The sequence below is a fragment of the Procambarus clarkii genome, chromosome 32 (genome assembly GCF_040958095.1).
Source record: "Procambarus clarkii isolate CNS0578487 chromosome 32, FALCON_Pclarkii_2.0, whole genome shotgun sequence".
NCBI classification, from domain to species: domain Eukaryota; kingdom Metazoa; phylum Arthropoda; class Malacostraca; order Decapoda; family Cambaridae; genus Procambarus; species Procambarus clarkii.
In genome coordinates this window covers 20,635,971-20,652,768 of record NC_091181.1, presented here as the reverse complement: position 1 = coordinate 20,652,768, position 16,798 = coordinate 20,635,971, and the positions used below count along the sequence as shown (strand labels likewise).

The following is a 16,798-nucleotide window of genomic DNA, read 5'->3' as shown; positions in this document are numbered from 1 at the left end:
CTTCCAGGTCGAGCGTGTGTCTTGCTTTCCGACCGCCCCTCGCGGTCACCTGTCCCTCGATAGAATTCTTGGTGACTCGGATACTTTTGATATCGTTCGCCTTATGCGTTTTTGTTCTCGTATTGGCATCCTTGGTGATATTTAGCGCCCTCTGATTATTTTGCGTATTTGATGGTGCTACATAGCCTTCCCGGTTTGGTGCCTTCTTTTGGTAATTACTTACTTACTTACGTCAACGAGTTGGAAAAACATTTCCTTGGTCCACTTCACTGTTTTCCGTACACACTCCACTGCCCCCACCATCACATCACATTTATCCACCAAACGCATGTTGATGTTATAGTCCAAGACGCAATCTGGCTTATAGATTATTTCTCTGGTGGTTCTGTTCACCTTGCCACTGTCCAGCATTGTTTCAGCGTGAATGGTGGTCAACATGTTCACTTCACACCTGTCTTTCCACCGCACTGAAAGTATTCCACCAGTTTTTCTGAGCTCGCAATCACCAACCTGCATAGCACCTGGAAACACTGGCATTTCCCTTCGTTTTGCCTTCACTGTGCCACACACTCCAGTTCTATTATCAAGCAAGAACCTAGTTAGCAAGGGACTGGTATAATAGTTATCTGTGTATAATATGTGGCCCTTGTTCAGATATGGTGCAAGCAGTGACTTCACAACACTACCTGAGAAGCCATGTTGGTCATCAACAGGAATGTCTACGTTTGTACCCGTATACATTATCATATGTAACACAATTCCTGTTTCACAGTCACAGAGTACAAAGAATTTCAATCCAAATCGGTGGCGTTTGGAGGGAATATACTGCTTGAAGGCAAGACGTCCTTTGAAAAGCACAAGGGATTCGTCAATCACAAGCTTCTGAGCTGGTACGTAGAAATCCCTGTACTTTCCGATAAGTTCATTCAGTATGTGCCTTATCTTCCAAAGCCTATCATCATCATTCCTTTCTTCATGATTTGCAAAGTGAAGACACCTGAGGATTATCGCAAATCGGTCTCGAGACATATATTTGCCAAACATTGGTGTTGGAATAGTATGGTCTTTGCTCCAGTAATGGTTGATTACGTGTTTGACACAATGTTTCATCAACATACACAGTGCCAAAAACACATACATTTCACCTATAGTCGTATCTTTCCATTGCTGCAAATGTGAAAAATCGGATAACTCCTCATCAATGAGATCACTCGCATATTTGTTCGTCTCATGAACAAGATGTTCCATTAGCGGCTCATCAAAATATGCAGTAAAATAGTCCATTTCACACATATCTGCACCTTTATCAGGGAAAATGTCTGTAATTCCAACATCTGAATTATTAAAAACAGGAATTTGTGGAACAAAATTTGTCCCATCACTCCACACAAAAACACCAGGTGTCTTTCTAGAGCCAATAGCGGCACCACGGCGAGGAAACCGTGTACCAGGAGCTGAAGCAGGTCTAGGAACAGTAAGGGCGAGCAGGGATGGTGATGGAAAATTCTTTGATGTTGAGGGTCTTTGTTCATGTGGTGCCATGCGGTGTCGCATGGCTTGGCCAGATGCTGCTGACGTGACAAATTGTCGCTTGGCAACACCACGCACTCCTCCACTGGCACTAGCGAAACTATTTTCCGATTCTAAGTCACTAAAACCGGAAAATGATTCACCTTCTTCAGAATCGTCAAGCAAAACATCAATATCTTGCAAGGGAGCACATGAACTGTGTGGTCTTGCACAAATTGGGGTGGAGTGAGGGCGAGGAGGCATGGGCGAGATGCTAGGCCTAGCCCTGGTGGAGCCAGCATGTTCACACTCGTCGTCAGTTGTATCCACCTCTGAGGGCTGTGTGTAGTCATGATCAAAGTCTGAGTCGTCTATATCAGACTCAACACCATCCGGGAACAAATTACGAGTAATTTCATCCTCGGTCAGAGGTCGCGAGGAACGTCTCGCTGAGCGGGGTCGGTCATCGGAACGTGATGTGCTCGCCATGGTGTCCGCCGGGTAACTGAGCTCTGTACACAAAGGGGACCCACGCTGGATTTTTTTCCCAGGCGGGGTTTATTTATGTTCGATCGAGGCTCGCCAATGACTACCCCTATCCCACGCGGGGTGTTTGAATTATAGCGCTAGACACGAAATCATATATAAATGATGTGCGCAGTTTCAGTTTTGTCACTGATATCATTTATATATGATATGCGCGGTTTGAGGGCTAAACATCATTTGGAGATGGAGCCTAGATACTGACGTTATCCCTGACATACATAAAACTGCAGAGATTTCACACCTCACAAAGGAGGTAGTAAAGCCGATGCTAAAAATTATAGACCAATAGTTCTAACTTTGCTCTTTTAAAATCTTTTAAAAGCATGCTAAGAAGTAAAATCACAAAACACATGGAATCATAGTATCTACATAAGTCTGGGCAAAATGGGTTCAGAACAGAGCGCTCCAGTCTCTCACAATTGCTAGGCCCCTATGATATGTCAGGTTTTAAATGGCATGGAAGACAAAACGCTGAGATAATATACACAGATATTGAACCTTCAGCAAATGTGACCATGGTGTTAGTGCACACACAATGCACACAAAAGGAATTACTGGCAGAGTAGGGAGATGCGTCTTTAACTTCCAACCAAACAAAACCCAAATTGTAAGTCAACTGTTAACCAAGTAAAATCTGAATCATCCATCATGAAAAGTTTAGTTCCCCAAGGTATCGTGGTTGCTCTGATACTTTTCCTCATCCTCATATCAGACATAGAAAAGGATACAGACTATAGTACTGTATCATCCTTCGTAGACGACACTAGAATTTTCATGAGAGTAGACACTATAGCAAACCTCCACTTTGATGTTAATTAAGTCTTTCAATGGGCCACAAATGTGTAATGAGCTTAAATTCCAACTACTGCACTATGGAAAAAACAAAAACATCAAAGCAGGAACCACATATAAAGCACAGTCAAACCACACTATTAAAAGAAAAAAAACGCTAAGAGAGTTAGGAGTAATCACGTTGGAAGATCTTATAAAGAAGACAACAAAGTTGTCACAACTGCAAGAAAAGACCATCGCTTCCTGCCTCTCTCTGAGGGGACCAGGTTCTGGCTCGTGGTCCCCAGTCTGCAAATAGAACTCTGCGAATGTTGGCATTAAGTAGTATTTTACCGATCATTGTATGATAGCTGCAGGGAACCTCCAGGGCTCACCCAGAAACTGCTATTGCATTACATTCATTGCTGGCTTTTTCCTATGCAAAATCTAGAATAAAAACTGCATCTAGCTTTGGGACCTTGTGCAAGGGTGATGGAACTTTCACAGATGACAACAAAGAAATGAGTGAAATACTAACGCTAAACTACAGTTCTCTCTTTGAGTGACCCCATCCCTTTCTGGCCCTTTGTTGTCGTGAGGGGGCTTGGTAGGCGGCTGCTGGAGTGTGATGCTCCGTGGGTCAGTCCTCTGGCCATAAGGCTTTTGAAGCCTTATGGTCCTGCTGCTGTCTTCACCAATTTTTCCAGAAATCTTTTCCTTTTCCTCGTGTTTCATTTTTCTCCCCCCCCCCCCCCTCCTCTTTTCCAATTGTTATTTGCTGCTGACCTTTTGCCAGTCTTGATTATTCTTTCGAACTACTTCTGTTTTGATGCCCGGGTGTTTGGGGGAGGCATACTCTCTCACCCGTAGAACTGTAGTACCCAATATCTGTAGTAGGTGAACGAAATAATGACTTATATAGCGAGGGGACCCTTTTATTGTCAATCCTTCTTTCATCGCTGAACCCGATCTCGATGGACTGACAGTTCTTAAGGTGGCAATTGTGGGGTGTATACTCGACGCACCCCTAGGGGGCCCCGGCAAGACTGGCAACATGTCTCTTGTTGGGTGTCCTATCCTCTAATTGTGACAACGTGGTGGGTGCGGGGGCACATTCGTGAATGAAAGTATTACCTCTCACTTCCATGTTGCTGACTACTGTTCCTCTTATGACTTCTCAAGCTCATGGGGTGGCGACCAAGCCCCCGAGTCGGACTGTATTGGAAGACTGGGCTCTGTAGCCCCCGCTTCATTGGGCCCAGACCAAGCTCCTCCTTTGACCCTCCTGACTCCCCCAGTTTCACTCCCTTATCTGTGATTGGGTTGAGCCACACGCCCCCAGCAGTGACCACCTCGTTCCTTGGCACGTCTCAGTCTCTCATTGTGACTACTGTGCCTGTTTTAAACCCTCTCTGCAATTCTCAACGCCGTCTCTGCCACGGCCGCACTCGCACGATCCCTTCCCATACTAATACATACCAAGCCTTGTTTGGTCCTACTTCGTAGGCTAAATACTTTGATCTCCTTCCTCTGGATTCTACAGCTCCTGGCGATTTCTCTCTCCATAAACACGTTGATTCTGTGGATGCCTCTGTTACTTTTAACCCCATTCGTTTCGGTACACATGTCGTTGCTGCTCCTTCACTGGATGCAGCTACCCGCTTAGCCGCATTATCCTGCATTGGGGAGACCCTGGTTCGGGTCTCCATAAACACTCGGTTAAATGCCAGTGTTGGCACTGTTCTCCTCCCGCACCATGTTGCAACTGATGTTAGGGACCTGAAAGACTGCCATGAGGATATTAAACATATCCTCGAAGCCCAAGGCCATCCTGTCCTCCAGGTGGACACATTCACTTGACCCCCTCGTGGTCACCACCGTCAGCCTCTTCGAGTTATGAAAATCACTTTTGATAGTAGGATTCTTCCACCCTCAATCATTCATGCTGGTGCCAGGTGCTCCGTTCAGGAGTACATCCCCTCTCCTAGTCTTTGTAATAAGTGCTGGAAGTTCGGGCACGGTACCCTCAAATGCACAAGTCTTGTTTCTCTATGCCCCATGTGTGGGGACGATAGCCACTCTATGACAGATTGCTCACTGCCTCAATTGCGGTGAGGCCCACCCTACCTTCACCCGCACGTGTATCCATTACAAGCTTGAGGAAGCAGTTGTCAACTTGAAACAACGGGATCGTTTGACTTTTCCTGAGGCGAGACGCCAAGTCCAAAGTCTCCACCCTTTCACTGGCGTATATTATGCTCGCGTGTTGCGTTCTACCTCTCCTCGTCCTTCCCACTTTCCTCAGTCCCACAACCGTTTCCAAGCCTTGGATCCAGACACGCGCACCACCTCCTCCCCTGTTCCTTTACGTCCTGTCCCGGAAAGTCTCCCTCCTGATTCTCCTTCTGGAGTTTCCCTCCTTCCTACCCTGTCTGCCATGTCTCCTGTGTCTTCTTTTCCTTCTCCCCCCTGATCCTCCTTCCCGTCCCTCCCCACTATCTCTTGGCCCTCTACGCCACCTGTCTGTCTAGGCTGATGTCCATCATCCTCCCTGCAATCTTCATGTTGTTCACTCCCGTTCTTCTTCTCCTGCTGAGACCCTTGAGTTTGTCGCCCAGTACATTGTTGCTGGAACTCCTGTCACTGTGAATCAGAAACGTAAGCCTGTTTCCTCTCCTTCCTCCTCCCCAGCAGGTAAGAAGGCATTGCTTTCTTCCTTGCCTCCCAACTCTGACTATCACTTCGTCCCTTCCTATTTCAGTGGTCGGGCCCCCTGTCCCAGATATGGGGGTTTCTTTCGCCCCCCTATTCCCTCTCGGTTGCTGCCCTTGCTGAGGTGCGCTCCCCAGATTCTACCCCCCTCCCTTTTCCCTGTTGTCCTTGACAGACCCTCTCAGTTGTCTCTCCCTCCTCTGGACCCCGTCCGTCTGCTTCTGGTCTGTCCTCCCGCTCCCTTCCCTCCATTCTTACAACATTTACCCATGCCCCATCACCCTGATTTTGCTGATCCTGATCTTGATCTTATATAATATGCTGTGTTCTTCTTTACCTTTGTTTCTTCATTGTTCTCTGTTGCTGTCCTTTCTCTTTTTGATAATGTCTATTCTTCAATGGAATATTCATGGATTTTATGCCAACTTCCATGAACTCCAACTTCTGATTACACAGTTTTCACCACTTTGGGTTTGTCTCCAGGAGCCGATGCTTGGTGCTTGTCCTGGTCAATTTCGTGGTTATTCCTTTCTTTCTACCCCCCCCCCCCCCCAACTCTTGCTGGGGGCCTAAAACTCTACTGCTCTCTTGATTCGTTCTGATATTCCCTTCATCCCTCTACTGTTTCCATCGCCTATCCATTGTTCTGTTGCCTGTGTTTTTGTGAATAAATGGTATACAGTCTGTTCCATTTATCTTCCCCCAAATGTCCCGCTTTCCCCTCCTGATCTTAACCCTTTAACTGCGCGACCTATAAATATGACACCCCCAAGTGCGCAAGAAATAAATTCTCGGGAAAAAATTATTTTTTGTTCTGAAAGTGTCAGAAACCCCTCCCTGTATATGGGTATAGCAAAGGAATTTCAAAATTGTACTTACTCTGGCAACTATGGGGTCTGAAAGATGGGGCGTGAAGTCATCATTCCCCGTGCGCCTGTGCCGTATGCTCCCGGGGTCGGTGGGGCGCCCGGGGCGGGGTGCGCGAGTTGCCGCAAATATATTTTTGCACATTTTTTGCGCACATTTCCAAATACAATTTATTACATTTTACGTGCCAAACCGATGTATGGTGAACACATGCACAATATTATGGCAGTAGAACAACCGTACTGTTCGTAGACACTGTTACGTGCATCACAAAAAGGCACACCTATCCTGCACTTATTTCTAATATATCATGCAGATATATTTATATGTACATTATATATACACACTGTATAGTATCACACACTATATACACACACTCAGTAATCCGCGAGTATGTGACATGCTGCGAAACAGCCAACGGGGCAGAGTGCCATCTTGCACTCCACGCACCAGGTGCTGATGCATCTACGCTTTTGTGGTCTGCGTGTGGTGTTCCTGCAGACTATGCATGCACGTTTACCCTTCTCCCGTGATGCTGTGCCTGGCATATAGTCCAGCATGTCTACTCCGAAGTTCCCATTACCCCGCAGTCTGTCTGGAGCTGCGTGTGGCATTGTTGCTTGCACCCCGTGGGGTACTACGGAGCCCTCCTTGCCATACTTTACCAGCAGCTGTGACACAATGCTGGCACTGAAGGTACATATAGACGGTTCCCTGCCGGACGTCACCAGATACGTATTGTAGCAGTTGAGCACTGCAACATCCATGAGGTGGAAGAAGAACTTTTTTGTCCACTTCACAGACCTGCGCACGCACTCCACACCACCAAATCTATAGACTGGGAAGCATATGAAGCTAAAACAGAAGATTTTTGGACCTGTAAATTTGTAGACCTCATCCTGGAAACATTCTTGTATCAACATGTTAAACAAGCTATGGGGATGAGGGAAGGGGACGTTCCCTTCATGCTAGATTTGATATTTACCAGGAAGGAGGAAGAAATATTTGACTTTCAGTACCTTCCTCCCTTGGGTAAAAGTGACCATGTCTTTTTGGGAATAAAGTATGCAATGCGTTATAATCTGGAAGAAAATATGAAGGTTGATGCAATTGAAAAACCTGACTTTAGGAGAGGACATTATGGCAACCTTAGAAAAATTTTTAGTGAGTATAATTGGACAGACTTGTTGCTAGGCAAGGAAGTGAATGAGATGTATGTCAAGTTTTGTGAAATATATGATAAAGGCACAAAAAAATTTATACCAAAACAGAGATGCAGAACTAGGAAACAGGATTGGTTCAACAGAAATTGCGAGAGAGCCAGAGACCAAAAGACACAAAAATGGAATCGATACAGGAAGAGGCCAAACCCCCAATCATACCAGCGATACAAAGATGCGAGAAACAACTACACGGCAGTGAGGAGAGAGGTAAAAATAAATTTTGAAAAAAGGATTGCAGACAAATGTAATACAGAACCAGGTCTATTCTATAAATTCATAAACAACAAATTGCAGGTAAAGGATAATATTCAGAGGTTAAAAATGGGGGACAGATACACGGAAAATGAAAAGGAAATGTGTGAAACATTAAACGAAAAGTTCCAAATTGTGTTCGTACAAAATGAGATCTTCAGAGAGCCAGACACAATAAGAATTCCACAGAACAACATAGAGCGTATGGAGGTGACTAGAGATGAAGTGGAAAATATGCTAAAGAAGCTAAGTAAGAATAAAGCAATTGGCCCAGATGGAGTTTCACCATGGGTTCTGAGAGAATGTGCACCTGAGCTCAGCATTCCACTTCAACTGATTTTTCAAGCATCCCTGTTTACAGGAGTTGTAGCTGATGTGTGGAAAAAGGCTAACATAGTTCCAATCTACAAAAGTGGAAGCAGGGAAGACCCTCTTAATTATAGACCTGTATCATTGACAAGTGTAATAGTCAAAATATTGGAAAAAATAATTAAAACTAAATGGGTAGAACACCTGGAGAGAAATGATATAATATCAGACAGACAGTATTGTTTTCGATCTGGAAGATCCTGTGTATCGAATTTACTCAGTTTCTATGATCGAGCAACAGAGATATTACAGGTTGGGTTGATGGGTTGACTGCATCTATCTGGACCTAAAAAAGGCTTTCGACAGAGTTCCACATAAGAGGTTGTTCTGGAAACTGGAAAATATTGGAGGGGTGACAGGTAAGCTTCTAACATGGATGAAAAATTTTCTGACTGATAGAAAAATAAAGGCAGTGATCAGAGACAATGTATCGGACTGGAGAAATGTCACAAGTGGAGTACCATAGGGTTCAGTTCTTGCACCAGTGATGTTTATTGTCTACATAAATGATCTACCAGTTGGTATACAGAATTATATGAACATGTTTGCTGATGATGCTAAGATAATAGGAAGGATAAGAAACAGATGATTGATTGTCATGCCCTTCAAGATGACCTGGACAAAATAAGTATATGGAGCACCATTTGGCAAATAGAATTTAATGTTAATAAATGCCATGTTATGGAATGTGGAATAGGGGAACATAGACCTCACACAACCTATATATTATGTGAGAAATCTTTAAAGAATTCTAATAAAGAAAGAGATCTAGGGGTGGTTCTAGTTAGAAAACTATCACCTGAGGACCACATAATGAATATTGTGCGAGGAGCCTATGCCACGCTTTCTAACTTCAGAATTGCTTTTAAATACATGGATGGCGATATACTAAAGAAATTGTTCACAACTTTTGTTAGGCCAAAGCTAGAATATGCAGCGGTTATGTGGTGCCCATATCTTAAGAAGCACATCAACAAACTGGAAAAGGTGCAAAGACATGCTACTAAGTGGCTCCCAGAACTGAAGGGCAAGAGCTACGAGGAGAGGTTAGAGGCATTAAGTATGCCAAAACTAGAAGACAGAAGAAAAAGAGGTGATATGATCACTATACACAAAATAGTAACAGGAATTGATAAAATCGATAGGGAAGATTTCCTGAGACCTGGAACTTTAAGAACAAGAGGTCATAGATTTAAACTAGCTAAAGACAGATGCCGAAGAAATACAGTGACACCTCGATTAACGAGCGGCTCTATTTACGAGCATTTCCAGTAACGAGCGAGTCACTTGCAACAAATTTGTCCCTATTGACGAGCTCCACTTCTATTAACAAGCAAAACCACATGGTGCTTCCTAGCGTCTCGCGGGTTCTCGCAAGCTCTCGGACGCTTCCGACGCCAGTCTTGTTGTATCGTGCACGACAAGCATCCCTCTGCATTTATTTGCGCTTTTCTTTGTTTTCTTTTGTGGTTTTGTAACTACAATTTGTAACGCACGATGTCGCCAAAGAAGCTGCTTGCTAAAGATAGTGTTGTCAAGATGAAGAAAGACACAATTACTGTGGATTTGAAGAAGGAAATTATAGCAAAGCATGAGTGAGGTGTCTGTGTGACTGATCTCACAAGGGAGTATGGCAGTTCCTCATGAACAATTTGCACCATTAGTAAGGGAATGAGGAGGTAAGGGAGGATGCTGGCTCTTCCAGTGAGATCAGGGATGTGTTGGGAGTGTTTGAAAAGGTGAAAGCATTCTTGGAAAAGCTGCCCTGATAAATCAGTGATAACCCTGTGTGTGAACATGTTTAATGACAATTTGCTGTCTCATTTTAGGAACATCCTAAAACAAAGACAAAAGCAATTGTCAATAGATACGTCCTTTACAAAGTAGAGAAAAGAAGAGCCAGTGATAGTGAACCACAACCCGATCCCAGTGGGGTGAAATTCCCAAGAAGAGAGCGCCCGCCTGACTCAGAGATGGATTCTCCTTCCCCACCATAACCCCTCTCCTCCTTCCCACCTCCCCATCGTCTCCCTCAAGCCAGCAACGACTCTTCATATAGTAAAGTAAACATGAAAACAGTATAACAAAACATTTATATTTACATGTGCAGTATTATATTTATATAAAAAAATGTCATACAAGTATGGATGTTTTTGGGAGTGGAACGGATTAAATTTATTAACTTTATTTTAACCCCTTAAGCCACGCAAATCATATATACAGTATATGATATCAGTGACAAAACCGAAACCGCGCACATCATATATATATGATTTCGTGTCTAGCGCTATAATTTAAATGCCCCGCCTGGGATAGGGGCAGCTATAGTACAGCCACGACCGATAGTTGCGAGATGCCACCTAGAAAAAAAATCCAGGCCAACATTCTTGGGTGTTACAGCGTCAATATTGAGCTAGGGGCCCAAATGGAATTCACACCCACAGGCGCAAAAAAAAAAAAAAAATCCAAAAAATTATTTCGTCTTATAGAAGTGTTCATTTTTGTTCCCTGATCACGGAAAAAACAACAAAAAAATCGTAGGTGGCATATTTTAGCCGCAATAGGATAGGGAAGTGTGGCAAAAAAGGGGTGTTGGCAGAGCCTTCGCCAGATGAGGTCTACTCCGCCTGAGCTGTCAGACGGCAGTTGCCACAAATATATTATTACCTAATTATTTCAATGTCTCTGATTTTTTCTTAGTTTTTTTGCAGTAATATTATTCCATACAGTGAATTGTGGTATATTTATATTATAAAATGTGTGAACCATCGCTGTACTCAAAATTATGGTGTGCATATTAGTGATTCAATTATTATGTTCATAAAACAATAAACAAATAGTTTTGCTGTTGTTACACTATATACACAGGTTATATTTAAGTATATGCATGTTTTGTTCATCATAACGAACTACTAAGTTGGTCTTGTGAGTCAAAAAGCAACGCGGAGTGACCGCCACACACCAGCGAGCCACTCACTCCCTCAACACCACCTCACTCGCCCTCATTCTCCTCCCACAATACTGTTTTTGCATCTATTCACTATACACAGACGTTATATATACGTATTTACATGTTTTGTTCACCATAACAGTACATCTAAACTTGTATGGTGAGTAAAGGCACAAAGACATAGCTACTCACAGTCAGCTGATCGGCGGCTGCCCTCAAGGCCAGACGCACTAATATTTCTCCTCCAACAATAGTGTATGCGGTGTTATTACGCTATATACACACATTATATATAAGTATCTACCAGTTTTATTCACCATACTTGTACAAATAAGCTGGTATGGTGCCCAAAGACCATATAGTAGCCACCTGTAAACAACATGACAAGTCGTGCAGACGACGCTCCTCCCTCATCAAAATGGCGGCTCCCAACCTACTCCTCTCGCTGTTATCACACTCTATACACAAGTTATATATAAGTATCTACATTTGTGTTCACCATAGCGAACCACTAAGCTGGTATGGTGGGTGCAGTCAATAAATGGTGGCCACACAGTCAGAAGACGACGCCACAACCCTCCCTCAACAGCCTTACTCTTCCCTCCATGGAGCACAGCACTAAATATCACCACAATTCTGCTATTATCAGAATCTGGGTCAGTTTTATCACAGTCTGGGGGCCTCAGTAATACTATCACTGCTAAATAATAGCAGTATCATATATATTATGGCATTTGTAGGCGATGCTGTGGTCACAAGCTGAATAGCGGTGCTGTGAGCTCGTGCTACGAGCGCCAGACTTGGTGGCTTGCTCAATACTGACGCTGTAACACCCAAGAATGTTGGCCTGGATTTTTTTTCTAGGTGGCATCTGACAACTATCGGTCGTGGCTGTACTATAGCTGCCCCTATCCCAGGCGGGGAGTTTAAATTATAGCGCTAGACACGAAATCATATATAAATGATGTGCGCGGTTTTGGTTTTGTCACTGATATCATTTATATATGATATGCGCGGTTTGAGGGTTAAATGGGGAAATTTGTTTTTTAGACGAGTTTTCCAAATAACGAGCTCGGTGCCAGAATGGATTAAACTCGTTAATAGAGGTTCCACTGTATAAGAAAATTCACTTTCGCAAACAGAGTGTTAGACGGTTGGAACAAGTTAGGTGAGAAGGTGGTGGAGGCCAAGACCGTCAGTATCCACTCAATTTAACAGCCTATATGGGGCTGAACCCAAGTCGTTATTTACGGAGCTCCGTTATTTCCGACGTTAAGTCGGGTCGGGTAATTTTTCAAGTAACATTCAGGTAGGATATATTTTATACTGTATAACTAAAATTAAATAAAGTTCATTGTGTAATTGCATTCCAATTTAGTGCACGGCCGACGATTAAGCCAGTTGCTGAAATTGAAATTGAAATTGAAATTGAAATAAGTTTATTGAGGTAAAATACACACAAAGGGATGAGGTAGCTCAAGCTATTCTCACCCCATTCAGTACAACGTGTTAATATATACATAGACACACATCACAAATAAACACATTACCAAACATTCTGAGAGGTAAACATATACATTTCCTCCTTCACAAGTAGTATGGTATCAGACGTACACACAAATACTTTTATGACCTAGGTATACTGTATAGACAATTTGCAAGACACCTGCAGATAATTCAACAAAATATTACAATCTTGGTGCAAAATTCTTATATCCCTGAAGAATATCATCAACCTTTCCGTTGTGACACATCCAGGCTATTTGTTCAGGAACAGTCCTTAACTCAGTGTTTCTATATACATTAATCAACGGACAATCAAGAATATAATGGGCAAGGGTGTGAGACCTTAACATACCACATAGTTTACACTTCGTGTCATTATCATGAACATCTATCCCATATTCCCAGTAATATTTGTACCCAAGCCTGAGCCGCATGTACACAGGGTCACTCCAAGCATTTCTCCTTTTACCATAAGTGAAATGGGTGTTTTGACTCACATACATGTAGTGTTGCATGGTTTGACTTCTCTCATACATTATCTCTCTCCTCTCCACTCCCGCCAGTGCCTGAATATTTCTGATTTTGCTTCTTATTTGTCTCATTGTGAATTCACATTCAATGTCAACTTGTGGTTTTGATGTGGCACGTTTGGCCAAGTCATCTGCCACCTCGTTGAGCACTATTCCAACATGAGATGGAATCCACATGAATTTCACACTATAACCTTTCAGCTGTATCTCAGTTATTCTTCTCTTACAGTCCTCCACTATAGACATGAAGACTGGGTTTCGACTGTTTAAGGACTCCAGTGCTCCTCGGCTATCGACAAATACAAAAACATTTTTGTCGTCATGACGTACTTCCTCCAAACACGCCAGAATGGCCTGCAGTTCAGCTTGTGTGGGTGATATATAATTACTAAGCCGGAGTTCAATTATCCTGTCCACAGTCCCAAACTCCGAATAATCCCTTATTAGGACACCACACCCGGCCCTGCCATCCTCCGCCACCGACTCGTCGCAATATACATGTAAACTGTTGCCTCTTGGTAACTGAGATATCGTGCTTCCATACAAACACCGTAATTGTCCCGGTTCATGATGAATCTTTTTCACCTTGAGGGGTACAATTTCGACGTCTATTTTCTGTACTTTCCAGGGAGCAGACATATTACACTGTCGAGAGGGTTTACAGCAGTCAAGTACGTCGTATTCCCTGAGGTCATGAGCTAATCCTCTCGTATAGCATGTCTCCCTCAGTTTCCTGGAAGTGTGTACGTCACTCAAGCAGGTCTGAATGCTCTCAAACAGCTTATCCCCTCCTTTTCTCCGCATGAAACGAATAGATACTCTAGTGTTAATGTCACGGACTCTATCACACACTGTAAATTTAATTCCATTCTCATTATTTCAATCATTGCATTTCTTTGACATCCAAGAATAATCCTCATAGCCTCGTTCTGTATCAGCTCTATTTTTTGAATTCTGCCTTGGCCTGTGTAAGACAATACGGGTGCTGCGTAGTCTATCAGGGATCGAACAGTGCTTATGTATAACATCCGCAAGATAGGTACCCCAACACCTTTACCAGAAAAAGCCAGTGCTTTTAGAGGATGCAGACGGGCTTTACATAAGGTGCTGATATGATTTATTTCAGCATTTTTACTCTCACATGTGTATCCAACATACATGCCCAGATACTTGTACTTCTGTACACGGCTCAGTTCCACACCATTTAGAGTAAGTGTTATATTTCTTCGTTTCCTATACTCGTATTTGGTTTTATCTGCATTTATAACTAAGCCTAACTTGTGACAGGTTGTACCAAGTATGTTAAGAGCATCTTGAATTTTGTTCCCAGAAGTGCCTTGTATAAGAATGTCATCAGCATATATGATCGTCGTGACCCCTGGAGGATACATCTCTGATGCTAATCTGTTCATTAATACATTGAATAAGGTGGGACTTAATACTCCCCCTTGTGGGGTACCTAACTGAAACCTCCGTTCCTCAGACATGTATCCCTGGTAATACACCTGACCTTTTCTGCCTTGTAGATAATCCCTTATCCAGTGTAGCAATCTCCCTGTTATTCCCAGATTGGCTAATTCGTATAAGATTACTTCCCCATTGGCTTTATCAAATGCTCCTTGTAGATCAACAAAAACTCTACAATTGTCATCCACATTAGACAAACACTTTAAGAGACAATCCGCAGTACTTTTGCCTTTGATAAAACCAAAGATATTACTGGACATGTTATCACCTACAAGGTAGAGTAGCCTATTTAACAAAATCCTTTCCATCATTTTACAAAAGCAGGATATTAAGGAGACAGGTCTGTAGCCTCCGTTTGACTTAGGGATAAGAATGATGACAGCCTCTTTCCATTTTCTTGGTAACTTTCCCTCTCTATAACTCATATTAAACAAATCAAGTAAGGGATTAGGTTTCATACCGGCTAAATAATTAAGTATGTCATACGTTACTCCATCTTTTCCCGGAGCAGTGGAGCTGCCACTTTTCATAGCATCCAGTAGCTCATCGTGGGTTATCTCAGTGCATGTTATAGATCTTGTATTTAAGGCACATAAAGTTACTCCATTTCTAATATTTTCCCATGACTCAATGGTGACTCGTGTCTGCAGGTAAGGACTCCATACCAGCAGCACTTGGCCTTTTATCTACTAACTCATTAGCAACTTTCCCTGGATCTGAGTGAGCAATGAATTTGGTCTTACAACCCCTGATTTTGTTTACTGCTCTCCATATGTCTTTAAGGTTCTTAGTATTACCAATGGACTGAGCAAATTCTTGCCAGTATCTGTCCCGTGCCTCCTTCCTCACCTGACTGCATTCCCTAGCCACTTCCAACATTGTATTTTTCTCTTCATCCCTCATTCCATTTTTTAACCATTCTTTATGCGCACTCCGTAGCATTCTCTCCCCATCCCTTGACTTGCTGATCATTGGAATATTTAAATTTCTTAGGTCCATGCGTCTTGCTTCCCCTGCCCCCGTTATTTTCCCTCTGTACTAATTTCTCTATGTTCTCGACCATGTCCTCGTAAAAACTATCAACGCAGAGCGGCGTGTAATGTTGATACCAATCTCCCATATTTTGAATAAAATAATTTTTCATATCTTTATTAATATTTAGCCTTTTCCTTTGAAAGTGGACTTGTTTTTTCCCTAGTGGTAATTCAACGTTCAAGGCAAAGTGGTCACTAAGTAGTTCCCGAACAACCCGAGCCTCCCCCATAATCCCCTGAGAGTTTAAAACGCAGGCATAGTCAAGCCGTCCTCCCCTGATGTGAGTTGGTTCATTGTTTCCCAAGAGACAGGTATCTGGATGATCTTATAGAAACTGTAACCACTTGACCCCATTAGCATTAATACTACCCACTGTCCCAAGGCTTGTGTGCCGAGCATTAAGGTCCCCAATGACCAGTGAAGGATTAGTATAAATGCAGTCAGGTAAATAGTTAGCGTCGAAGCAGTTCCTGGATACATACAAATTAACTACAATAAATTCCCCTTCCCTTAATGATAATTTAACACAGACACTCTCTATACCTTGCGTTTTTGATGGCGGTTCTACTAACTCTGCTGGTATGGAGTTCTTAACATAAATCGACGTGCCTCTGATGTTATTTGCGGCGAAGAGGTTAAACCCTTTATAACCATTTAATTTCAATATGCCTTCATTCCTATCCCCTGTCTCCTGGAGAGCTACAACATCAATATCATTTCCCATCACATAACAATGAACATCTGTAACCCTGTTTCTTAAACCATTAACATTCCATGACAACACTTTCAGTCTAGGGTGATCCATTATTAATCAATTCACTGCCTAAGTCATCCCCAATAAGTTCACTAAATGATAGCCATACGTTGTATAACATCTCCCACCTCCTCCCAAGTTCACCAGTAAAAGCAACATTGCGATTCTCAAGAGATTTTTTCAGTCCTGTGACGTCCATTATTGACCCAAATGATTCCTTCATTTTATGTGTAATTATAGGGTTCTTCCTTTCACTACGACTATCATCATTCACACACACTTCACTTTCCTTCATTTCATCACTCAA

At 42.8% G+C, this 16,798-nt stretch overlaps 1 protein-coding gene across 5 annotated transcripts in view; it reads left to right on the top strand.

Moving 5' to 3' along the window:
* Positions 1–16,798, top strand: part of LOC123759295 (UDP-GalNAc:beta-1,3-N-acetylgalactosaminyltransferase 2) — a 339,864-nt gene that overhangs the window by 309,730 nt on the left and 13,336 nt on the right. The window contains exon 7 of one of the 5 annotated variants that reach the window (XM_069335008.1): positions 773–890. The exons of the other annotated variants lie outside the window; for them this stretch is intronic. Coding sequence (XP_069191109.1) covers positions 773–890 — 118 coding nt within the window. The remainder of the gene's footprint in view (positions 1–772; positions 891–16,798) is intronic. 5 annotated transcript variants of the gene reach the window in all.